The sequence below is a fragment of the Natrix helvetica genome (assembly GCF_964273705.1).
Source record: "Natrix helvetica genome assembly, chromosome: Z".
Taxonomy (NCBI): Eukaryota; Metazoa; Chordata; class Lepidosauria; order Squamata; family Natricidae; genus Natrix; species Natrix helvetica.
The window spans coordinates 118,225,340-118,251,200 of NC_138554.1; the positions used below are offsets into that span (position 1 = coordinate 118,225,340).

At 37.6% G+C, this 25,861-nt stretch overlaps 2 protein-coding genes across 2 annotated transcripts in view; one reads left to right on the plus strand and one right to left on the minus strand.

The window, feature by feature from the left end:
* AKAP9 (A-kinase anchoring protein 9) overlaps window positions 1-7,695 on the plus strand; it is a 100,589-nt gene extending 92,894 nt beyond the window's left edge. Inside the window, exons 41-49 of the mRNA XM_081971472.1 lie at window positions 62-273; window positions 739-844; window positions 1,309-1,479; window positions 2,289-2,489; window positions 3,286-3,518; window positions 3,822-3,907; window positions 4,758-4,878; window positions 6,498-6,637; window positions 7,156-7,695. Of these exons, the coding sequence (XP_081827598.1) occupies window positions 62-273; window positions 739-844; window positions 1,309-1,479; window positions 2,289-2,489; window positions 3,286-3,518; window positions 3,822-3,907; window positions 4,758-4,878; window positions 6,498-6,637; window positions 7,156-7,199 (1,314 nt within the window). The 3' untranslated portion in view covers window positions 7,200-7,695. The remainder of the gene's footprint in view (window positions 1-61; window positions 274-738; window positions 845-1,308; window positions 1,480-2,288; window positions 2,490-3,285; window positions 3,519-3,821; window positions 3,908-4,757; window positions 4,879-6,497; window positions 6,638-7,155) is intronic.
* A 426-nt stretch (window positions 7,696-8,121) lies between these two features.
* CYP51A1 (cytochrome P450 family 51 subfamily A member 1) lies at window positions 8,122-24,724 on the minus strand. The gene is made up of 10 exons (XM_081932341.1): window positions 24,491-24,724; window positions 23,285-23,383; window positions 20,312-20,488; window positions 19,333-19,459; window positions 18,342-18,516; window positions 14,418-14,537; window positions 13,275-13,470; window positions 11,946-12,041; window positions 11,335-11,503; window positions 8,122-9,141 (listed from the first exon to the last, which is right to left on the minus strand). The coding sequence occupies exons 1-10, from the start codon at window positions 24,647-24,649 to the stop codon at window positions 8,945-8,947; spliced, it is 1,515 nt and encodes a 504-aa protein (XP_081788467.1). The 5' UTR covers window positions 24,650-24,724; the 3' UTR covers window positions 8,122-8,944.
* Between the last annotated feature and the right edge of the window lie 1,137 nt (window positions 24,725-25,861).

Below are 25,861 nucleotides of genomic sequence, written 5' to 3' on the forward strand. Positions count from 1 at the left end.
AGTAGAAAGTCGTTTTCTTCTCTGCTTCCCCCACACCTTTCCGGCATACTTTCATGTGCAGGTTGCTTTGGAGGAATCTAATGAACGAACAAGAAAGTGGATTTTCCAGCAGAAAATGGGACCAGCTGAAACAAAAGAATTATCTCATTCTTCCTTAACGGGTATTGGAGAAGGTGATGCCTCCGGACAATCTCAAGAAATTGAGATGATTCGGCAGAAGCTCAAAAATGTGATTTCCAAGTTGAAACACTTGGCCAATAAAACTGCCTGCAGGTTAGATATATTTATTTTTAATAGCAATACAGTGATGAAAAACCTGTATATAATATATTACAATTTAGGAGTATGTGATGTGAGTAATAGGAAGCAGGTTATGAGCCAGTATAAAGTTATAAATAAAAATAACAATTTCTGAATGAAGTCTTTAAATTTTTTACAGTATTAAGCCATAACTATAGTTGTATCGTTTACTTTCCATTATTTTATGTTTTACATTTTAAATTATGACCATAGTTAACAGTCTTAACTTAGCTTGGATTGCTTTATAATCATAATCCTTGTTCTGTAATAACTTTTATGTGTGTCTCCTTTCACAAAACATTATTATTGAACCTATGGCATTTATAATCTGTGATAAACATAGAAAAACCATGACAGTAGGACAGGGAAAATAATGATTATGTGTATTTCATTGTCAATTGCGCTACACAAATATCAGATATATATTTTTAATTCCAGATTACCCTTTGAAAAATCAGATGATGAAGACTTAATTGGAATGCAAACTGACATAGAAGAAGTTCTATTAAAATTGCAAGTGCTCTCTGATTTATATAGTCTGGAGGTAATGTTCAGGGAGAGGGAGCAGAAATACTTATTTAGGCCTATTTTTAAGATTGAAAATGATTTATTTAAATTGAATTAGTTTGTATATATTTTCAAGCATAAGATAACTTCTGTTTTCCTGTTTTAAAGCATATGGACTGTTTTTGTAATTTGGAAGAGTATAGTTGGGTCTTTACTTCTTATTTACCATTTGGAACTAGAATTTTGAATCAGTTCTGCCTTTATGTGAAGTAATCCAGGCAATTTACAATGAATCCAAATACATAAAGCAAAGTACACTCTTTCATGGAAGACTTATCTGAAAAGAAGCAATGGATTTTGTATGCAATGTAAATATGCATTATATTTGTGATTTGATTTGGCTTCCATTTCTTAGAAAGCAGTATTACAATATGTTTCCTAATTGCAGATGTGTTCAAGCTATTTTGAGCTGCTTTACTTGCTATTTTTTTTCCTTCATAGATTAATTCAGATTCCCCATCATCAGCCTCATTGGCTGAAAGACTGCTAAAACAGAATACTGAATTGACTGGGTTTGTCATTAGATTGAGTGGGGAGAAGAATAATATGAGGAATGAAGTTATAAAACTGGAAAAGGAACTTAGAAGCTACAAAGGATCTTGTGGAGACTCAGTACGTTTTTTCCATCCTTTGAAACTATATCAGTTTCCACTCATCTTAAGTACTTATTTGTTTGGACAGACTGTCAAATAACTTGCAAGCTCAATGCAAAGTTAAATAAGAACTGTTTTATTTAACTTACAGCTTTTTAAAAATGAAAACAGACTAATGGTGGATTTCCTTCCAGTGGAAATAATTTAAAGAGATTTCATTATAAGGATATTCTTTTTAATTGCTGCAGTATAAAAATCATCAGCTTTCCCTTTAATATCTGTATTTTAGATTTTATGCATATAAAAAATAATTTATTTTAATTGGATATGTAATTCAGTACTTAGATTGAAATCCCATGCAGACTCCATAGTGAGGAAGCAGTGGTTGCTACTTAAGAACGTTCACTTTTCCATGAAATTGCATATTCTTGGACTAATTTTCACAGATAATCATTTTACGGTAATAGGTAATCAATCTACAGAAGCATAATGGATAGGCAAGCACATCCTATTACTAGGCTTGCCTTATGTTGCATCCACACACACTATATAAGAGCCAAATATGTTTAAGCTGTAGAGTCAGCATTCAGTTTTTCCACAGGTCTTAAGGATAATGATTACTAGCACCTATTTCCATATTTATTCAACCAGTGATAAATGAGGCCAGAAAGAATCACCAAGATCTTTCTATAAATGCTTTCTTGACTATTGTACATAATTTGGCTGTGTACATTACATTTGTTATTATCTCTTAGTAACAAGGAATAGGCTGTAGTTACTTCTAATTAATTTGGATGCTTCTTTATGTTCCTTTTGAAATTTTGCAAGACTTTTAGACAGTCACTACATAATGGAAGAAATGTTGATGCACTGATTGCTTCTGAAAAAGAAATCTGGCATAAAGAGAAATTAAGTCTTCAAAAGTCCTTGAGGCAGGCAGAAATTGAATTAACAGAATTAAAAGGAGAACTAAGAAATGAAGTTTTCTTGAAAGAACTGGAATCACATTCTGAAAATGCAGCTTTAAAGGTGAAAAGCTTTATCTTAACTACTTATTGGACCATTTTTTTCTGTCATTAAACCTTACACTGACTTGCTTTTAATGGCAATCTGAAATCAAATGACCTAAAATGTGGCACCCTTATTTGTGTCAATTTAACTGCAAAATATCCCATATCTTTTTCTTTTGACTAAGGAAGGGTGACAACCCCACAACCAAATATAGGTGCCAATATTTCTTATAGAACCTCACAAATTGGGTAGCAAAATGTTTGAGCTTTGGTGCCATCTGTTTTTACTCAATTGAGATTTTGAAGATTTTAAAAATGGGAAGGATTCTTATTTTCATTCCTTCTGAAATATAGTATAAAATGGTCTGAAAGTTCTTTCTTTTGATCCTTTCTGTGATATGACTATATCAGTAAAAGATGCGTAGCCTACTAGCAAGAGAGAGATCTGAATTAAATCCCTTGCCCAAATATATGCCTGGACTAAATTGAAAGAAAAGTCAACTTCCCACATCTAGCTGATTTTCAGAAGGAAGTATTTGCCCACTTATGATTGGAAATCTCATCCATCCATGCTGTATTACTAAAGCTAGCAATTCAGAAGAATAGTAATCTAATAACATAATAACATACATTATCAACAGTCAAAGTTTATTTTATTAGATGATAAGGTGGACTGAATGCCATAAAATAACAACTTCTTCATTAGTCTTTATTCACAAGACTGAAAGTTTCTATTCGTCTAGAAACTAAAAAACATGATTGCATGTAGCACCTCACAATGTGTAATTTCTCACTGTATTTAATTTCTACTCTAGAGAATTTATGGAAAATATCTGAGAGCAGAGAGCTTTCGAAAGGCTCTCATCTATCAAAAGAAATATTTGCTGCTCTTACTGGATGGGTTTCAGGCGTGTGAAGAAGTCACTTCAACTCTTATTACAAGAATGGGTGGGCAGCCTTCCTACACTCAACTGGAGGTCATTACACACCATTCAAGAAGTTTTACCAGATTTCGCTCAGCTGCTACAGCGCTAATTGCAATTTCAAGGTAAGACATAAAAGATTCAATTCTTTTTTAATAAGACATATATAAAGCTGGTTATGTATTTAAAGTGGTAAAATGGTGAAAACAAGGTACTTAATTAAATGCTAAGCCTTCCATATAGGAAACTATTCTCCAAAGTACGTAGATAATATTTAGAAAGCAAATAAGGAGATAATAAATTAAGAAATTGATTATATCTAAGCAAGAATTTCTCATATATGGACATGAAATGTGTTACTTCTTATTGATTTTTTCATATCAGATGTCCTAAATATTACAACATATTTCCCTTTATTATAAATGTAGAATGAAATTCCTGGTTCAAAGATGGAAACGAGTTACTACTTTTCATTTAACTGGCATCAACCGAGACAGTTATAGTCAGAACACAGGTAAATATTTCAATGGCACTGAAAAAATGACATTACTGTTTTTCACACTTAAATGACCGTTGCAGCATCTCCAGGGTTATGTGATCCAAATTCCAGGTGCTTGGCAACTGGTTCATGTTTATGATGGTTGTAATGTCCCAGGCCATGTTGTCACCTTTTGCAACCTTCCATCAAGCAAAGTCAATGGGAAAACCAGATTCACTTAACTACTGTGACTAAGTTAACAACTGCAATGATTCATTTGGCAACAATTGTGCCAAGAAAGGTCTCAAAATGAGGCAAAATTTGCTTAGCAACTGTCTCACTTAGTAACATACATTTTGGGCTCCATTGTAGTCATAAGTCGAGGACTACATTTATATAAGAATATAGTATCTGTTGTAAGGTTCAGTTTCAGATCTCCTCTGAACAAGAAGTGAAATATCACCACATATTCCTTGTTTCATATGGTATTACCCAGAAGTCATTTCACCAAGAAGTGGCAACTATTTAAGGCTTTCAGTTTTAATTGATTTTAATTGAATTTTGTAGTATTTATTATTCCATTTTGTATGGTTGTAAAAATGTTTGATCCTATTGCTGTTTGAATTAGAAGTTATCTATGTTTATTCTTTCCAAAATGCTAAGGAAATTTCAAAAAATATATTTGGCTAACATGAATAATCATTGGAGACATGATTAATAAAAGCTTATACTCTCATTGTTCTTGTATCTATGCCAAAAGCTTTCTGCAAAAAAATTGAGAAATTATCAGAATATTTACAGGCTCTTAACAAAAAGTCTCTCTCTGCCAAATATTAAAAAAAGCTGATTGAGTTCTAAAATAAAGTTATTTTTGTTGTTTGTGTAGGTAACAAGTTACGGTCCGATTCATTTTCTGGTAGTCTGGAACACTGTGGAGAACATAGAGCTGCTTCTGATAAATCCAGATCAGAACTGGAATCTCTCAGATCTCCTTCTTATCAGCATAGGTAAATGTAGATCTATGCTCACTGCCTGCATTTCAAATACCAGGTTGCTAGAACATATACACCCTTTCTTAGTATAAAATGCTATTGACAAAACAATTTTATTAGCTCCCCAGATACACATGCTTAGTGACTCTGGAAATTGCTAGAAATATTTTGATATGAATCTTTGCAACTTGGCATAGTATTCAGTGATAGTTATTATTGGTTTGCAAAGTAATTTTTGCAATTTGAACCTGGAAAGTATATACTTTTCCCAAAGTATATTATGAAACTGTGTTCCATTACATACCATATGCATTTCAGGCCTGTGCTGAATTGGACCAGATATTCTATTGTTCCACTAACTGATTTATAGTAGAATTTTTGTATGCTAAAACTTTATCTTATTTTGCATTACTAAAAGTAGTTTCTGAAGATTGGGAAATCTTCATAGAAATATGTAACTCAGCAAAAGGAGCTGCAATCAAAACTAAATCAGCAGAACTCTTTGTTTTGTGTATATAGGAAAACATTTTAATAAGATGCATTAGTTATCTGGTGTATTTTTGAATATTGGAAACTTTTGGAAATAATACTGTCTTGACAAAATATATTAAGTGAATAGTATTGAACTATGGGAATGCTATTTTATAAGCTATGTTAGTGTATTTTAGGGATGTAATGCAGGGATGGGTTGCTGCCGGTTCACTACACGCATGCCAGATGTGCACGCGGTTGACTGCTAATTGTTCTGAGCATGCGCAGAACATGAAAAAAATGATTAAAAAACAGATTGGCAACAGCAGCGGCGACCAGAGAACCAGTTTTGGGTGTGGTGAGTCTGCCGTCCCTATTGGTTGGGCGACCTAGTCCAGTTTTCCACTACTGGTTCGCCCGAACCAGTGCGAACCGGTAGCAATCCACCTCTGATGTGATGACTCATTGGTTAAAGATGTTGAACTTGTCAGCTGGAGAGCTGACATCTCAGGTTCAAGACCTGAGCTCCGCACAATGGGATAAGCTCCCATTATTTGCCCTAGCTCCTGCCCAGTTAGCAGATTAAAAGCATGCAAATGCAAGTAGATTAATAGGTACCAAATTCGGTGGGAAGGTAACAACATTCTATGTGCCTTTGGCATATAGCCATCCTTGCCGGATGACCATCAAAATTGTCTTTGGACAACACTGGCTCCCTCACCAAGAAACAGAGGTGAGCATCGCTCCATGGAGTCGGACACAACTGAGGGAAACCTTTACCTTATTAGTGTATTTATCAGTTGAAAGCCTCTGTGGCTAGTCAACAAGAACTTCAAATAGTACATATATCAAGTGCAATTGTAATTATTGTAGACTACTTTTCAATGTAACCTGCCTCCATTTCTTTTGTTGAATCTTTTATTGCAATGCTTTTTTAAAGGTGCATATCAATGATGCCAAGTAAGAATTTGTTTAATATTAATGGACAGGAAAAATACCTGATAAGTGTAAATTGATAAATTTTGTTTCTTCAGGGCATTACAGTATACAATGTATTTATTTTTCTAATGTTTAGGAAATTGGGTTATTTTCAGTATTTATAAACTGTCAGATATTTTGCAAGTCTGTTTCATTAACACTTTTTATCTGTTTCTCTTTCTAAGGCATCAGGGCATCCATACTGATCTCAGCCCAATCTCCCCTGCATCTTCTCAGCTGCAGAGTTACAATCCTGATAGAGCTTTAACAGATTATATTAATCGTCTGGAATCCCTACATAGACGACTTGGCGTTGCACAGCCAGGTAAATATCACTGTTCTTTTACTTGCCGTTTCCTCATCTGGTACTAATTTCTACTACATGTAGCCTCAACTTAACAATTCACTTAGTGACTGTTTGAAGTTACAACAGGCCTGAAAAAAGTGACATGACAGTTTTTCACATTTACAACCATTGTAGTATCCCCTATGGTTATGTGATGAAAATTTGGATGCTTGGCAACTCGCTCATATTTATGAGTTGCATTGTCCAGGGTCATGAGCACCTTTTGAGACTTTCTGGCAAGCGAAGTCAATGGAGAAGGCAGAATCACTTAACAAGTATTACTAATTTAACAACTGCAGTAATTCACAACAACTCCGGCAAGAAAGGTCATAAAATAGGGAAAACTTCACTTGACAACTGTCTTACTTAGCAAAAAAAAATGTTGGGCTAAATTGTGGTCATAGGTTGAGCACTACCTGTATTGCTGTTTTCAGTAGTTGCTATGTTGATTGTACAAGGTTTTTAAGAGTCTTAATATTTGTCTTTCTGCCCCACAGCATCTGCTTCACAAATTCAGCTGCATTCTGCTGTCCGAAGATAATCTTTGAAATATTTTTCCCATCAATAGTACATAAAATGAAATGCCTTCTGCAAATTATCCTGCTGCTGTGCTTTTGTACAATGCTGTGCGACCAACACAAACACAGTTCAACAATTGTATGCAGCTCACCTTGCTGGCACCACACCAAGATTATAAGTTATGTATTTAGGCACTTTTTGTTGTTGTTTGAGCCTGATTTTTAAATCTCATGTATATTTATGGAATGCTAATTTAAACACTTAAATTATTAAAGTGTGTATTTATCAAATGGGTTAGAGGGTGAAACGTTTAAGTATTGATATTACTGAATGCATAGGAGCACAACTCCCCCCCCTCCCTCCCAATAAGGTCCAAGTGAAGGACTTTTCACAATTTTATTCTATTTGCTATTGCCATCGCAGAGAGAAATATCACTTCTAGAGACCTATTTTTGTACAGGTAGAACTTTTGGATTTTTTGGTTATTTTGTCAAAGTGCTGAAATAAAGATTTCATTGTTTTAATACGTGTCTGAAATTATTTTAAAATGGGTTTTTGTGTTCTGATTATAACATTAATGAAAATGTTGTTTTAAAAGCTTGAATATAATTATTTGTATTGACATCTACGTTTATCAGACCTTCACAGCAAAAACTCAACTTCAGAGTAGTTTTCTTGGGATTATGAATACAGTAGACCCAAGCTAACAAAAGCTTGTTGCTGCAAAGATTACAGCATTTAAATGGATAAATAATTCTGTTGTGTATTTGTCTGAATACTAGGATATATTCTAATATATATAAAATTCCATTTCTATCTATTCTAATAATACAGAATATATATTCCATTAGAATATTAAAAAGGGAATGAATCAGATTGAAATACTAAAAATCCACCTGTTAACGATGCATGATGATATATGACAAGTGTTAATACAGTACTGGTCAGTTTCATTCTCTTTAATTAAAAACATTACTGAAGGTCAAATAGTTAAATGACAACATTTCTCCACTGTACATTCTATATCCCCCCATTACATAACAATGATTAAACATTTCAAGTTTCTGCAGAACTACTATCTCACGAACCATTTTAACAAATTAGTATCTCTAATCACCTCCCAATGACTGAATATTCCTAGTTTCTGCAAAAGAGCTACTAATAAGTCATCACTTTAACAAATTGTTTTTTAAATCCTGCAGATTTTATTGCTATTTTCTTCTTAGAGAGTTGCCATATTTCAATAGCAAGTATTTCATATGGTACTTGGAAGAGACCCTGTTTTATATTAACTTACTAGGCAACAGGCGTCACAGTCATTAAGAGAGCAAGATTTGATTTCCCCTATGCTTTTAAACTGTTTTTTAAAAAACTATTCAAATTTTATTTTAGAAGAAATAATGTCATTTCTGGTAAGCATGTTAATAGCAGTTTTCCAGGAAGGAGTCATACAGAAATTCACTATGCCAATATCTACAAAGTTATAGCAACCTGAAATTTTGTATTTCTAAAAATTGATGGTATTATGTTTTTTTCTCCCATGTTTAAATTATGGCATCTTTTGTGCCTTATGAACCAGTCTCTTTTCATCCATGTTATCTTTGAGCTTTCCAAATTATGTTTAAAAGAGTTTTACTTAAAAAGAAAAAATAGCTCAAACATACTCAAGTTACTGAAACTTAAAAAAAGGGCAAACTATAACTATTTTAATTTTTCTTTACAAATTACAAGCAACTCAACTTCTTTAGCGGTAGTAGAAAAGCTTCTCTACAATGTATGTGTGTCATTTGGTGATCTCCTTTTATATATAATTAATGGGTTAATTGGTGTGTGGATCATAGTTGTATAATTTATGGCAGGAAAGTATCCATTCACTAAATCAAATTCATATAAACGCAGAAGTGTTGTCCAAATTGTCTTAATCTGAATAAATGCAAAGTTCTCTCCAATGCAGCGATGACGACCTAAAAAGATAAAAACAGATTGAGTTTCCGTTTTTAAAAATTGTTTCCATGTTATTTAGTATACTTTAAAAACAACATAGAATTCTAATTATTTATACATAAAATACAAACAGAAAATTATTCACACCCTCTCTCAGCCACTCCCATGAATGACCTTTGAAGGAGCAGTGTACCGAAAAGAAGATGGTACTTCTGCGTCACAAGGATTCTAGAAAAAGTATGTGACATTCATGGATAGAGAGTAAGGTACATCAGTATACATTTGTCTTCCATACAAGTAGCCCTCAATTTATGAACACAATTGAGCCCAAAAAATTATGTTGCTAAGCAAAACATTTATTAAGTGAATTTTGACGCTTTACCGCCTTTCTTGCCACAGTTGTTAAGTAGCAAAAGATGATCACATGATAGCAATAGCACTTATATATCACTTCACAGTGCTTTACAGTCTTCTCTAAGCAGTTTACAGTCACCATATTGCCCCCAATAATCTGGGTCCTCAATTTATCACCTGGGGACGATGGAAGGCTGAGTCAACCCTGAGCCAGTGAAACCGAACTGCCAAACTGCTGGCAGCTGGTGATCAGAAATAGCCTGCAGTTCTGCACTCTAACCACTGCACCACTGCGACTCAGTGGGATACTGCAACCATCATAAATATGAGTCAGTTGACAAGCATCTGAATTTTGATCACGTGACCACAGGGATGCTTCAATGGTCATGTGTGAAAAATGATAAGGTTTTTTTCAGTGCCGTAACTTCAAACGGTCACTAAATGAACTGTTAAGTCAAGAACTACTTTTCTATGCATTGATTTATAATAAGGTTAAAAAAAACAACCTCATTCTAGATCAATGATGGCTAACCTTTTTCTTGTTGGGTGCCAAAAATGTGAGTGTGTGTGCGCAATAGCATGCATGTGCTAGCACCCATAATGCAAAACGCATCCATGTGCATGCACCCACAATCCCACCACCACACTCTTCACCACGTGTGCCGCACTGCTTGGCGCCAAGCTGAGCTTGGTATTTCCTCGGAGTGCCCGAGGCAGGCCTTTTTCGCCCTCCCCAGGCTCCAGGCTGGGAGGGCGTAAAACATGCCCAATGGGCCAACTGGAAATTTGGAATCGATCAATTTCCAACTTCCAGGAGGACTGGGGAGGGCAAAAAACGGCCCCAACCAAAAGTTTTGAAACGATCCACTTCCAGCTTCTGGGGGGCCAGGAGGAGGCCATTTTTGCCATCCCTAAGCTTCAAGAAAGCCTCCAGAACCTGGGTGGGTGAAAAACATAAGTTCCAAACTTCCCGTTTGGCGCCTTGGACCCGTTTTTCACGAAAATCAGCAGGCCAGCGCATGCATAAATGCTGGAGCTGACAGCTCATGTGCCAGCAGATACGGCTCCACGTGCCATCTGTAGCATGTGTGCCCTATCATCATGGTTCTAGATAATATTAATCCTTTTTGTAATCCCAGAAAACAGCTCTTATTTTCCTATTCAGTTATTGCTTTCTCTTATTGCATCCCCATTTAACATTGTTCACCCTTCTCAGGATAGCCTTCTCCACGTATTTTGGGGGGCGGGGGCATTGTTATTGGAGAGAATATGCAGAAATTAATTTTATAAATAGGACATCTTACCCTAGAGGCATCTCATTCAATTTAATCTTTTTTTTTCTTGCCATGAACTTTTGGGAATAGCTTTACGCCAATGAGCATGAGTAAACATGTGTCCATGTTATGTGTGTGCAACAAAATACAGGCTTATTGGGAATGAGGGAAATCTCCAGGATTGGGTCTGGTTGTTAAGAGTTGCACAGCCAGGTGAGCCAGGTAGACTGAAAATGTGCCTCTTCTTCATACTCCTAACTAAGCCAATCATTGGAAGTATTTACATCATTGATTTCAACATGACAACTTTTTTTTAATAGGACAGTTTGAATTTGCAAATTCATTTAAATACTTGAAACATTAGCAATAACTACTTTGGGCGTGGTAACCTTTTTCCCCAAACAATGAATGTCTGTCCAACAGCTCCAGTTTATTAGTTCAAATCATGTTATTTTACTGCTTTTTGGGGGATGGGAGGGACTAATACTATATAATTCTAGATAGCTCCAAAGATAAATTGCAAGCAACCATTCATTGCAATAAAATTAGAAGTTGAAAATATAGCAATGTAGTAAGTAAACATACCAGCACCAAACGGCACAAATGCAAACTTTTCTGCAGCTGCAGGATTATCTTGAAGGTAGCGTTCTGGTTTGAATTTTAAATTTTCCATCCAACAGTCTTTAAGTGTGTGATTAATAGTAGGAGATACACAAATCTGATGACCAGGTAGAATTGTATAACCAGCAATAGTCTAAAGACAAAATAACATAAAAGCTTAATGATGCCTAAATTACTAAGAAGATACACTAGGAGTTGAGATTCAGACACAACTATCAATAGCAGAATAAACTACATTTATACACAATTCCAAAGAGACAATAAAAAAGCTAAGAAGAAAACAAACAAAAAACCAGAACATTTCCTCTCAATATTTAGATAAGCAGGGATTAAGACCAGATAAACTATCAAACAGAAAAACAACAGCCTAATCAAGGAATTATCAAAGAGAAATGCACACCGCCCACCAATACTGAAAGGAAAACTACTTTATAAAACCCCCATACTATTGCACTGGTAACATTACCTAGTTGGGTATTGCAACATGTGCAAACAAGTTTTATCTTTTTAATATCACCTTAGGTATTTATTCTTATTTACACTGATATATATTCAATATAAACCAAATTTCTTACTTGGGGAGTTTTAGCCATCCTCATCATGGTCATTATAGGTGGTCTAAGTCTTAATGTTTCTTTCAAGCAACGATCCAATAAATTCAAATCCTTGAGCTAAAAAATGTATTTACAATTTCTTATATTTAGAATGTTTTTAAATGTATATAATTATAAGCTATGATTACATGTACTTGTAGTTGATATTGAAAATCTTCAATGAAACAAATACATACACACATACAAATACCTTTGATACAAGAATGAAGGTAATACCTACTTATAACTTAAAATTGCATTCAGAAGAATTTACTCACAAGCAAAGAAATAGAAGTCATTTGTTAGCGTTGGTAGTAATATACAAAACTAGATAAGACATATTTGTACATAATATTCACTGCAAAATCTAGACAGAAAGGAAGGAAGGAAGGAAGGAAGGAAGGAAGGAAGGAAGGAAGGAAGGAAGGAAGGAAGGAAGGAAGGAAAAAGAAAAGAAGAAAGAAAGAAAGAAGAAAGAAAGAAAGAAAGAAAGAAAGAAAGAAAGTAAGTAAGTAAGAAGAAAAGCAAGCATTGGACACCCACTTTCAAGCTAAGAATATAGATGCTCACTTGCAGACCAAAAATACTTTTAGAAACACTCATACAGGAATTTTTTATTTAATACATTTTTTTCTTAATATCCATATGCGAAAAACCTTGCAGGTTTAGAATAGTATATTGTTGTGACCCAGAAAGATCCTTTGCAGCTGCTGAGCAACTCAGATAGCGACGAACCCTATGAGTCGGCTATGGAGGAGGTGGAGGACCTTGGGCATGTTTCAGACGCAGAGCAGGGACCAGAGAGGCTGGTTGGCCACCAGGAGGCGCCTGAGACATGGAGCAGTGGGGAAGATCAAAGGGGGCTTGTCCCTGATGCCCGGCAGAGAAACGAAGGCAACAGCTACTCCGGAGACAACCTCCTAAGAGATAATGCAGCTCAGGTGGTTGGGGTGTGGCCCCTCCCAAGAGCGTATATAAACGGGACTTTGGGAGGAAGGTTTGCAGGACTCAACCGTTCGTAACAGTATTGAGGAACTCTTGTCTGGTCTGTCTTGTATTTCATTCTGTTTGATTTGGGTTGCTGCCACTATTCTTGCATGTGATTATTGTTTGGGCGTTCAGCCAACAGTTGTAATCTTTGGGATTAAAGAGTAGCAAACAGCCAAGCCTGTGTCAGCGTTCATTACCAGACGGAGGGTGGGGGGGTCAGAACAGTATATTATCTCACTAATGCAAATTTTCTCTGATTCCACATACACATACATTTAAAAGCTATATTGGTAAATTGAAAATAAGTAACAGCCTACAAACCTGATCATAGGTCAATGGTGATAAATCGTCTCCACACACATTTTTTTGTTCCTCATAACACTGTTGCTGTATTGATTTGTCCCTAGCCAAAAAGAAGCCAAGCCAAGTGCTAGTGGTTGAAGATGTATGCTGGCCTGCTAAGAGCAATCCAATAAGCATCCCAGCAATTTCATCATCTGTTAGTGGTCGTCCGTCTCTGAATTTCAAAACATAGATAACACACCAGAATGAGAATGAGAAGGACAATTCCCAATTTTTGTCAATCCTCTAGACAAAAATTCACAATTTTTTACAATATAGAATTTCAGCATAAGCATCAGTATTATTAAAAATAATTGTTGCTATTTCTATACTGAATTCAACTTAAAGAGCTTACAAATTTAAAATATTGGAGATTATAGAACTAATCAGAGTAATAAGACATAACAATCTTCTTTCTAAATGTCTTAACAAGTCTTTCTAGGCATTGATTTATTTAAATATAGTTTTAAAATAAAAATTCTTAATGCTGCTATGTCTACATAGAAAATATTTTCAAAAATTTTCACCCTGGATCAAAGTTAGCCTTTTATAGAAGTTTTGCTCCTGGCAATAAGTAGCTTCTGAATTTATCAGATAAATGCTTTATGGCAGGGATGGACAATGTGTGGTTCTCTAGATGTTAAATGCAACTTCCATCAGACTTAGGCAATATGCTAATGGTGAGAGATAATAGCAATGTAGCTTTAAAATCTGGATTATTATATATTGTCTGTACTTGATGGGACAGGTAGGCACAATTTAATATGTATGGGGGCCCAGAGAGTAAATCTGATTTAACCATGGTTTCTTGAATAAAACACTGTATACTAAGCCCCCTCCCCCTCCCGCAAACTTCTTATGGTATCTATGAACCCCCACCGCATAATAGTTTTCTCACTGAAAATAACATTTGAGATTTTTAATTTTTCTGTTTTCAATTCAATGCTACTTTATTCTCCTACACAACAAACTACATTTCAAAATTGTTCTTGTGTTTTATTGATTGAAGTTTTCAATCTTATCCTGATTTCTGATTCCTTTTATAAGTTTTGTTTTTATTCCTTTTTATTCCTATTAGGATTTTAGTAATACTTATCCAGGTGTTGTAACAGTTTCACATACTTGTAAGTAACATCCAGTAATGTTTGCAGCATGTCATCCTCTCTCGTAGAAGATTGTCTTCGTTTCTGAATTACTTCATAGAAAATAGATTTTAGTTTACGATGGGCTCTATCTCTGCATCTGAAATTAAAAACAAGTTGCAAAATGAAAGAATTGGATGTTACATATATTTTTGAACATTTAATTGCCCCCCAAATTCTTTTTTAAGCGCAGGACAAAAGAAATGTCAAATTTTAAAAAGGGCTATTTGTAGTGCATTGCCAAAACTTGGCAATTACTTACTGAAAACAATTCATTGCCCAGCCTGCAACCCAACTTGATCCAGATTTTTTTTTCTTTTGCATAGGAAGAACTGACCCAGTCCACTTCATTTGGTGTTTGAAGTTATTGCCTGCACTCTGTAGCATATAATAAACATAAGCAGGCCAAATAAAACCAGGTTTTTTGAGAATGGGTTTGGTTAATGTGCTGGCCTAGAGATCAGAAGATTACGTTTTAATCATTTCTTAGGCATCAAAGCTGGATAGACCAGTCTAAGCCCAATCCATGTCACAGGATTGTTGTTGTTAAGAAAATAGGAGGAGGAAAGAGTGTTAAGTATGTTCGCACCCTTGAAGTATATATGTGGTGGAGAAAAGGAATATTTATTTATTTTTATCCTCTTATTGAATTGCTTTTTCTGAAGATTTCTATACATTTAGCTGCACTCTCTCTTGCCCAATTGCATCTAATGTTTGCACTAGATTATCTCCAAGATCCTTTTCAACCCTTATATTCTATTATTCCAGCTTACGAATGATTACAGCTTACGAGCTGGTATAATCACAATGCTATCCAGTTTCAAACAGTTTTTTTTTAATTGTCCAAATTTTATTGATTTTAAAAGTTGGAAGGTTATAAAACATTTTGACAGCTACATCGTGTGGGGGGGAGAAGCCCCCCAGGCCTCGCAACTTTTACAAAAAAAAGATCAACATTTACATAGATATTAGCAGTTTTAAGTTTAACACAAAATCATCAGTATTTCAATCATTTTGCTTTTTATCACTTCCATAAAGGTACATTGTAACATTTGCAATGATGTTTCAAATCACTTTGGTGATCTGAGTCTTCTAGTTGTCGCATCCTCCCCCCCGTCCACCGGCAGAACCTCAGCCCCTCCCTCCTTTGTTTCTTGTGTAACATCCCCCATGTCACCTAAGAGAGCACTGTGTTTTTTAGTGAAAGCCTCTGCTTCCGCAACTGTGTTAATTCTAATTCTACTGCCCTCCCAAAAAATCAACATGCCTTCTGGTAACAACCACCTAAACCAAATCCCATTATTGTATAATTTTTTTGCTAAGAAGGAATATTTCCTTCTCTTATCTTTTACTTTCTTTGGGATCTGCTTAAGAATGGTTATTTCTTTATCCTTATATTTTAATGGTCCCCCCCTTTGAGCTCCAAGAACCTCATCTCTTGTGGTTTTTCTAAGAAATTTAACATGAACTTCCCTTGGAACATTGTGAGTTCTTGCATAGGCTGAATTAATCCTATAGATCAGGTCAATATCCCACCCAAGCTATTATTTGTCTCTGTTAATATATTCTGCTAACATTGTGGTCATAATCTCCTTAAGATCTTCATTCTCAACTTCTGGCAAGTTTTGGGACCTAAGGAAAAAGGACATCCTTTCAAATTCCATTTTTATCACATGATTCTCAAATTTTACATTCCCCCTTTGGATTGTCTTCAGGTCATCTCTCATCCCAACCACACCCTCCTCCGGTACACCTATCCTCTGCTCATTCTGTGTGGCTTGTTGTTTCGTCTCTCTGAGCTGATCATTTAAGTCCTGAGGTTGTTTTTTCATTTCATCCTGTCCTTTTAAAATGGCTTGAAGCATCTGATGAATGGACAAATCTTTTGAGCTCTCCTCAGGGGCTTTGGGCTGTAAGAAAGATCCCAGTTGTGACTGGTGAGCAATGGGGCTGGACGTAGAAGATGTCGGGGCCGATGAGGCCTTTACAGGCCGTAACTTCTTAGGACCCATCATGAAGCTCGGAGATAGTTATTGTTCTGTATAGAGAAATGGTGTCCGTGGGAAAGCACAGCCGGTAGAGACCACCAGACAGGCAAGTCCAAAGGAGAATAAATTGTTTAATACAAAACTAGAGCAGATAGGTGGATCAAAATATTCCAAATCCAGGGGACAAACTTATTTGAAGAGGCTCTTGGAGGTCTCTGGGGTGGAAATTAGTTCAAAGGCACAAAGTTTTTGAAGGGAGGAGTCTCATACACAAAGACAAAGAAAAAGGAGGAAGTTGGCCATATTGGCTCAGCCAATACAGGTGGTCAGGAAACGACAAAATCAAAGTTCCCATGCATAGTTTAGAGAAGAATCAGTTCAGCCATCCTTTCTCTCGCAATTGTGGTCAAAAGAAAAAAGATAAATTTTTTCCCCATTATTTAAGGGAAGTGAAAGTAGATTTTAAACTTTCTCTCCCTTACAAGGGAGAGACTTTCCAAGTGCCGCTTTTCCAAGGGGGGTGGAAATTTCCCCCCCCCCTCCAATCTGAACTTCTCCAAAGGTTGAAATAAAGTCCCAGAAAAAACTGCAGATCAGTCAATAGAGTAATAAACTGTAAAAGACCTGGGGAGACCCCCCCCACCTCACCGCGCTTCAGCTGTTGCATTCAAATTAATCATTTCCTTCCAGGCTGCGTTTGGCGAAGTGCGCAGTGGCATTCCGCGCGCTCCTTACGCTCTCCAGCTCCTGGGGCAAAGCTGGAAACCCCCCTGTGGCCGCCGCTGCTCCAGGGGATCCCAGCAAGCCGCCCCTATGGCAGGGCACCCCTCCAAGGTACCCTGTGCTCCCCCTAGGATTCAGGGGAACCCACCGAAGCAACGAGAAGGCGGGCGCACACGACCGTCGCCTTCAGCTGCCGGAAGTCGTCCCCAGTTTCAAACACTGTTTAACAGGCCTCTTGAATATACTAACCACAATCTATGATGATGGAAAATTATTATACCTAATAGAAAAGGCTCATAAATCTCTATTAGCTTTCAATCCCGAATTAGAGTTTTGAAGACTTTTTCATTGGTAAATGTATTGTATTAACTGAGAATTTTAGATTCCAAAATACATTCCCAAAATTTGGGATTCCAAAATTGGGTTGGCTTATTCATAAATATATGCAATAATACTTTTTTTGCCATGAAAAAAGTGCCACCTGTTTATAACCCAATTGTTAAAATTAAAACATTTGAAAATTTCAAGGGTTAGCTTATCTACACATTTGAAAAATAAGCTTCTAGAATTTGATGAGGCAAAACTGACAGCAACTTGCAATTTAACTAGGAAAGATTGGATTCTGTGAAGTTCAATGGGTAATGCTGGGCATAAAGAGAGATAAGAGTAACATGTTAATGATTTAAAAATAGTAATATGTGTTAGCCTTAAAAGGCACTCTCATCACAAACCAGTAACCAGGATTGCTAGCTCTATTTTTATCACAGCATTAAAGACTTATTACAAGTCTGAAAATTGTCCTCCCATTCTTCACTTTTACTCTCCCAATTTCTAGAGAAGGTCTCCCTTTCTGAGACTTTTTTCTCATCTCCCCCTCTTTGAACTCAAATTTCATTTATCAAACCACTGGGTAAGCTATAGTTGTTCTTCCTATCTTCAAGGTCATTCCCACATACCATTCATTATATTTGATTAATAATGTTCATGGGTGATCAAGATGTTAAAATTAGTTTAGCTGTCATTGCACATCATACAACGAAATTAAATGCCATCTTCAGTGTACATTATAACTATAAAAATAAAAACACAAAAACATATCCTTCACATGCTATATAATTGAAATTGAGAACCCGATATTGCATTAATATTGCACTATACCGTAAAATTCAATATAGTTACTTATAATATAATACCTGAAGCTGGGCAAAGGCAGCCACCCTGGTAAGAGCCATGCAGCGTGAGTAAATCCCCCATCCAAATCGGCATAGAGCTGTGCTACTTTCTCATTGAGAATGCTTCTTATTTCCTTCCCATGTAAACAGTGGCTTGCAGTCAAAATGATTAGTTCGGAAAGTGCTTCAAATAAATCTGTGAAATTCAACAAGGATTTATTTTTTAAAAAATAGGGTTACTATTTGCAGTCCACTTTTAAAATTACAAAAGTTAATAAGATGAACACAACAAGATCAATCTAATTTTTTATGATGATTCTTTGGTAGATGTTTTTAGATAGAAAGGTAAAAGATGTCTTGGAGCAGGGCAGATGATGATGAGAGAAGGGATAAGGGACTTTTTCCTTTTCCATCCCTCATTGTTAAAAAAATATTCCTTCCCCCCCCCCCCCCGACAAAAAAAGCATATCACCACTGAAGCTTGCACTTTAACTTCTGATAAGATCAGTAAAGTAAGTTATGTACATGGAAACCTAAAACATCACAGGAAAACCAGCCAAGGTCTGCATTCTGCCTAATAAGGAATGCCAAGGGCCAACCCAAAACTAGCCTACTACTGCACTCAATCACACAACAGTACAGAAGCTCAACAACATTCAGGGCCAGCCCTTGCATAAGCCTTGAACAGCCATCAGAAAGCAGAAAATACATTTGTTTATTTAATTGTATTTTCAAATTTATATCAGAGTTCCATCTGATATTCACAGAACTGCCAGGCATGATCTCAACAGAATTTCATCAAGTTTCTGGAAGACAGCAAGTATCATTTCCCACCAATAATGTAGCAAGAAAACAACTAGCAGAATTTCCTGGGGTTTGGAATTGGTGTCATTATTACAATTATCACTGGGGTGTTTTTTTTTTTGACATAAGATACTATATTTGCCTTCTTTGGTTTGATCAGATTAAATCTTATAGTCCAAATGTAAATGTGTTCAAATGGTATACTTACTTCTTTTTCCTTTATCTCCCCAACTTTTGAAGTATTCTATAGTCTCTTTCTCAATTATTGGTATATGATTTTTAAATTGACTTATGTTCAGACCAGTTTTTAGCATCTTCTTTTGTTCCAAAAATACCTAAAAAATAAAAAGAATACTAATTTCAAAGCAGAATACTTGGCTTATACTAGCCTTTCTCAAACTGTGTGTTCTGGAAAAACTAGAATCTAAATTCACAGATTACTTACACACACACACACACACACACACTGTTTCCTCAAAAATAAGACAGTGTCTTATTTTCTTTTGACACCCCCCCCCCCAAATAAGCACTTGGCCTTATTTTTGGGGTGGTCTTATTATTTTTGAGGTGCAGGAGGGGCGAGCATGGTCATCTCATGGCTACTGCTGTGTTGCAATATTTTGGGGGAGGGTTCATTTTTGGGGGAGGGCTTATTTTAGTGCATACACTCAAAAACACGATTGGACTTATTATCCAGGAAGGTCTTATTTTGGTGTGTGTGTGTGTGTGTGCACGCGCACGCACGCACATATACATAAAACTTGGAAGTTTGAAGATACAAAATTCCTTCCACTATTTTTTAACCACCTGAACAATTAGATGGGTGCTTCCTAAATTTCTTTTTTTATTAAGCTGCTGTTGGCTCCTCAATCCCTTGTTTCATTGAATCCTAAATTGCATCTCTTCTACTCATTCCCCAAAATCATCCAAACATCTCATGACTTCAGCCGTGCTATTCAACAGGCAGTCAGTAGATGAAAGCTGTCCTTTAATCACAAATCCAGCCTTGTTACTGACTTTTTCCAAATGTAGCTCTTTGTTGACAGTAAACCTTTATAATTAGAGCTCTTTAAGAGAAATGTTCTTTTATAATTAAACATAGTCTGGTATGTCAGTTTTTATATTCTATTTATATATTCAGTATTGAAATCTAACTAAACTAATGATTCATGTAACAATATACATACTGCATTGGGTACATCATAAGCTACTCCCTTGCCAAAAACAGGAGTCGTTAGCCGTGAATAAACTTCTTCTGCATTCAACTCTTCGTTTTTACTATTGAACAAGAGAGCAGCTGCATCACTCCCCAGGAGATAGGTGAAGGTCTTTCCCACCATAGTGAAGCTAAATACAGGCCCATACTGCAAGGGACAAATCGATCAGTTAAAAAATAAGAAAAACAAAGAAAAACAGAAGTGTACAACAATGGCATTTTAGCATACAATAGAACAGTGATGGTGAACCTATGGCACGCGTGCCACAGGTGGCACGCGGAGCCATTTGTCAGGGCACGCGAGGTGCTGCCCTGTCAGGTGGCCAGCGCGCATGCGCGCGCTGGCAGCTGAGTTCACCATTTTTAAAAGCCATTTTTTGCCCTCCCCAGGCTCCAGAGGCTTTATAGGAGCCTGGGGAGGGCGAAAAGAGCCTCCCCCACCCCACCCGGAGGCCCTCCGGAGGCTTCAGGGACCCTCCAGAGGCTTCCCTGAAGCCTTCGGAGCGCTTAAAACGACCCTCCGAGCAAACCGGAAGTGACTTCCGGTTTGCACGGAGGGTCGTTTTAAGTGTTCCAAAGGCTTCAGGGAAGCCCCGGGACGATCCCTGAAGCCTCCGGAGGGCCTCAGGGGGAGCGGGGGAGGCTCTTTTTGCCCTCCCCAGGCTCCTATAAAGCCTCTGGAGCCTGGGGAGGGCAAAAAAAGCATGTAAAAATGGGGAGGTCGCGCCTTTTGTGTGCGCATGCGCACTGGGGGGGTCGCGCGTTGCTTTATGGGTGCGGCACACCTGCACACAACCCCCCTGCGCTCCCCCCAGTTGTGGCACGCGAGCCAAGAAAGGTTCGCCATCGCTGCAATAGAACCTCTGGGCACGACCATAATTCGTTCCATAACTTTGGTTGCAAACCGATTTGGTCTTGAGCCAAATTTAACTTAAATGGCGTGGAAGGGGAAATCAGCCGTGGGGGGGAAAAGTTGAGAATTTTTTGGTTGGAACCCAATTTGATTGTGGTCAGAAGCATTCGTAACCAGAGGTTGTACTGTAATTGCATATGAGTAACAACATAAATACATAAAATACATGTGACAAACGAACACATGATCAAATACTGATGCTCAACATTGCCTTCTCAATTAATTAATCATTTTTTGCATAAGTAACTGGTAGTTGACCAACTTGACAAGTAACCAAACTACATATTGAAATGTCCCTTGCCCTAATTAAAATGTCTACCTGTAGATTATTAGGGCCTACTTCATTCATTTTCATCTTCATAATAAAATACTAATTTCACATCTTATTTTACTTAAATTATCATTTAGATCAATGTTTTTCAAACTCAGCAACTTTAAGATATGTGAACTTCTACTTCCATGCTGGCTGGGAAATTCTGAGTGTTCCCACATCTTAATGTTGCCAAGTTTGAAAAATGGTCAGGCTAAGTCCAAGAACAACATGACAATTCAGTCAGAGTTCAGTTCTTTATTTGCTTACACCCAATAGACAGACTCTTGCTAGACCAAATCATTACTTCTTGTCCCCCCCCCCCCTCTTTCTGTAATATCCTATGTCCTTATTGCTTTCCATCACACCAGTTCCTCCTCCGTGGTCACCATATCTCACAAAAACACTGATTTAGATCCTGAAGTATAGAGGAACCTTCTTCAGTAAGCACTGCAGAAAGCAGCTAAAAAGGCCTTCAAGTGCAGTGCTTTCTGAAGCTTGCCCAACCAGGAACCCCAATATTGAGCACCCAAGATTTTCAAAACCAGGTGACTTTGGGGCATGTTTCAGGCTATCCTGCAACATGTGCTAGAGACAATGAGCCTACAGACTGGACAGCCATTATTTGCAGTGCATGCCAAGGGAAAACACCCGAAGCAGTCACAAAAGGAGAATGGTATATATTGGTCATCACAAAGCCTCCTGTCAGTATTGCAAAGCAACAACATCTCTCTACAGGCAGAGGTTTTTGTGGACCCCAACATTCTCCTAGACTGGATGGGTTCACAATACATGGTGGAGTTTCCAATCCTGGACCTCCCTCTACAATGAGGCCCACTGTCCTGATGTATTTTGGCCTAATACTGGAAGAGAATCCGAGGTGTAGTTTCCTTCTGTAACATTGGCTTCATAGCCAATGAAGCCAAAGACCTGATCTTTGCTTTGAGGCAAATTGCTACCATCTCACTTCAGCAAACAAATCATAGGTTGCCTCCAGATTGAGTCTATATTGTTTTATCACTTTGCTTTGACATGCCCTAAGAGTAAATTAGGGGCACGGTGGGTCAATCCCTAAGACGCTGAACTTGCCGATCAAAAGGTCGGCAGTTCAGCGGTTCGAATCCCTAGTGCCATGTAATGGAATGAGCTGCCGTTACTTGTCCCAGCTTCTGCCAACCTAGCAGTTTGAAAGCATGTAAAAATGCAAGTAGAAAAATAGGGACTACTTTGGTGGAAAAGTAACAGTTTCCGTGCTGCTTGGCATTTAGTCATGCTGGCCACATGATCACGGAGACGTTTTCAGACCGCTGGCTCTTCAGCTTTGAAACGGAGATGAGCACTTCCCCCTAGAGTTGGGAACGACTAGCACATATGTGCGAGGGGAATCTTTACCTCTACCTTTAAGAGTAAATCTTTGGTGGATTTCACATGCACCCCTAAATGAAATATTAGAACCGCTAACAAGATGACATTAGGAGAAAGAGAAGACATGGGGAAAAGATTACGTACAATACTCTGCTTTTATGCTCCATGAGTAACATCAATATTCGTAGATTTGTTGGATATGCAATTATGTTTGTCAAACTAAACTATTGTCCTTATTTAGTTATGGACTCATTAATTCATTCAGTTATCCAAAACAAATACTGTTGTTTAAATATTTGGAATAACTGCATTATTACAGAACTATCACATTAACAGTGCAAAAGAATTAGGCTTACCTTTTCATAAGCATCTTCTAAAAATTGGATAGGATTTTTTCCAAAGGCAATTGCATGTCCCAGAAAAGGGATATTTGATGGAATGTAAGGTGGATACTTCTACAGATGGAAAAAAAGAAAGGGAAATAAATCCTATTTTATACCTGTACACAGAACAGTACATATCTAACCAGACTGGTTTTAAACAACAAATTTAAAATCTTTATTGAATTTCTTGCTTCCCCGTCTTTATTAGAAGTGAATAAACAAATGCTGAATATGACTGCTAAGATTACACTTTTAACAAACAAAAATCTGATTGGAGGAGACTTTAAGCATACAAAAATTTGTATGGCATTGATCCCAAAAAACTGAAAGAGAAATAAAAATAATGCTAGGTGATCAGATCAAGGGTGCACCAATGATGCTTAAAATGAGTAAGTTCATTTTAACAATATAACAAGTAAACATTTTACTTTAGGGTACATAACATTTGGCTAAGAACCTAAAACTTGTGCTACTGGTCCTGCCCCATCACAATTAGTTTTGTGGTTGCTAAGCAGAGATGCTCACAGTAGATCACCAGACAGGGCCCCAAAATGCTCACCTCTGATGCTCCATTATAGGAAAGGAGGACAAATGCTTTTTAGTTTGGATTGGGCAGCAAAATACTCTTAAGATCTGCAGGTGCTATGAAACCTACTGTCTTTGAAACTTGAAAGATGATAGAAACTGAAGTTGTACATAGGGAAAAAAGGCTCGTGGTCTTTGCCAGTGCTCAGTGGCAACACTGGCAGAGGACTCTGGAAGTCACAGCCCCAATACATCTGAATGGCATCAAATGGGAGCCAGATGATGTGTCATGGCCAGGCACCACAATGAACTAAGCAGTTCTTGCATGCTTTCGCCTTTATTGGGGAATACTGAGGACTGGTCTATCGCTATACACACAGGCTTCTACAAAGAAAGTCCCCAAGGGATAGTTGCTCTTTTTATTTTGGAAACAAAAGGAAGTTCTCATTATCAATCCGTGAAGGGCAGAGAGACTGTGTGTGTACCCTTGTGTTGCACCTGCACCTGCTCTGGTGTCCTTTTGCACCCCGGGTCACATCAAAGTACTTGCACCGAAGGGTTCATATGAGGAGTGAGACTCAAAACACACACAGCACACCAACTAGCTTTAAAGAAAAAAAGGATGCGGACGCCACCAAGCTTCAACTTACTTACCTGGCCGCTGGGAGACTGTCGCTGCTGGCGAGTTCCTAGCTGGAACAAGTAGCCCAAGGTTAGGGCAAAAGCAGAGGCGGCCAGAAGCAGGGACAGCGGGCTGCCGGCTGCGACCCTTTCCAGCACAGACCCACCCGCTTCGAACCAGCTCCGCTCCATCGCGCTTCAGGATGCGCCGCGCAGATCTCAGAAGGTGTGATCCGAGAACACTGGGGCGGAGCCCGCCCGGCTGGGCAGATCTCTGCCCATCTGACGAAGAGCGCACGGCAGCCAATCGGAGAGCGCGCGACGACGGGGAGACCATGGGGCAGGGGAACCATGTGTCGCCCGGTGGGAGGGGTGGCGGGCTGGACCACTGCGAGGCCGGGCGATTGTGAGACATTTCTGGAAATGACATTTTTGTGTGTGTGGTATTTGTAGACATTACGGGCAATGGCCGGAGGATAGGGTGGAGGTGGCGTGGTGATACGGGGGGCGTTGAAATTAACCTCTTTTATTACTTATATCTCTCTCACTCTGCCTATTCATCTGTTTTGGAGCGATCCGACGCCCTTTGAATGGCTGGTGTCTGCGATCCAGGACATTTCTCCCTTACATTTCTTCCGAAGCTGCATTAGGTGGATGAATTTTAAAATATGTAGCTAAGAGATGTCTTTTTCACCAAAACTTTAACGGTTAATGTTTTACTTGGCGTATCCTTGCATTTCTGTATTTAGCTGCCAAAAGTATTCAACAGAGTATTTAATAGTTTTGGAATATGCAAATAATAAACTATCATATCACACAGATTTCTGTGCAGATAATAATCAACAACTCCCTTTTCTTGGAAGTAGATCTGTTCAGATTGCAATTTCCTTAATTTCCTGGCCAACATTAATTTTCTTCATAATTATCACACCATAAGCAATAGCAAATTTAATGGCTTTAAGCCAGTAGTGTATGTGTCAAAGGTGATATACTACATCTGTTTGGGTGACATGCTACCATTCACCAATGGTCCAACAGCTACCCTTGAAAGCATGCTCTCTTCTCACATGATATTCAGAGACCATGCAGGAATGGGGTATGTTCTCACATATCCTACAGATCCTCCAGAATTTTTTTCTCCATGCTCTCATGGCTTTCAGACCCTCCAGATTTTCCCAAACGATTTGCCATCACTGCTCTAACCATTACTCTGTATTGTGGGATAGCTGCTTATATGTTTCTGCACTGTGGGAGGAAAGATATTGCTGTTTTAAAGAACGGATAAGGAAAATGAAAATGGGCGACAACACTTTCCTGGCCATCATAGAAACCTAAGAAAAGACAAACCACCTAATAATAGAAATATATTGTGTTTGTGCAAAAATTGAAGTACTTCTGAAACTT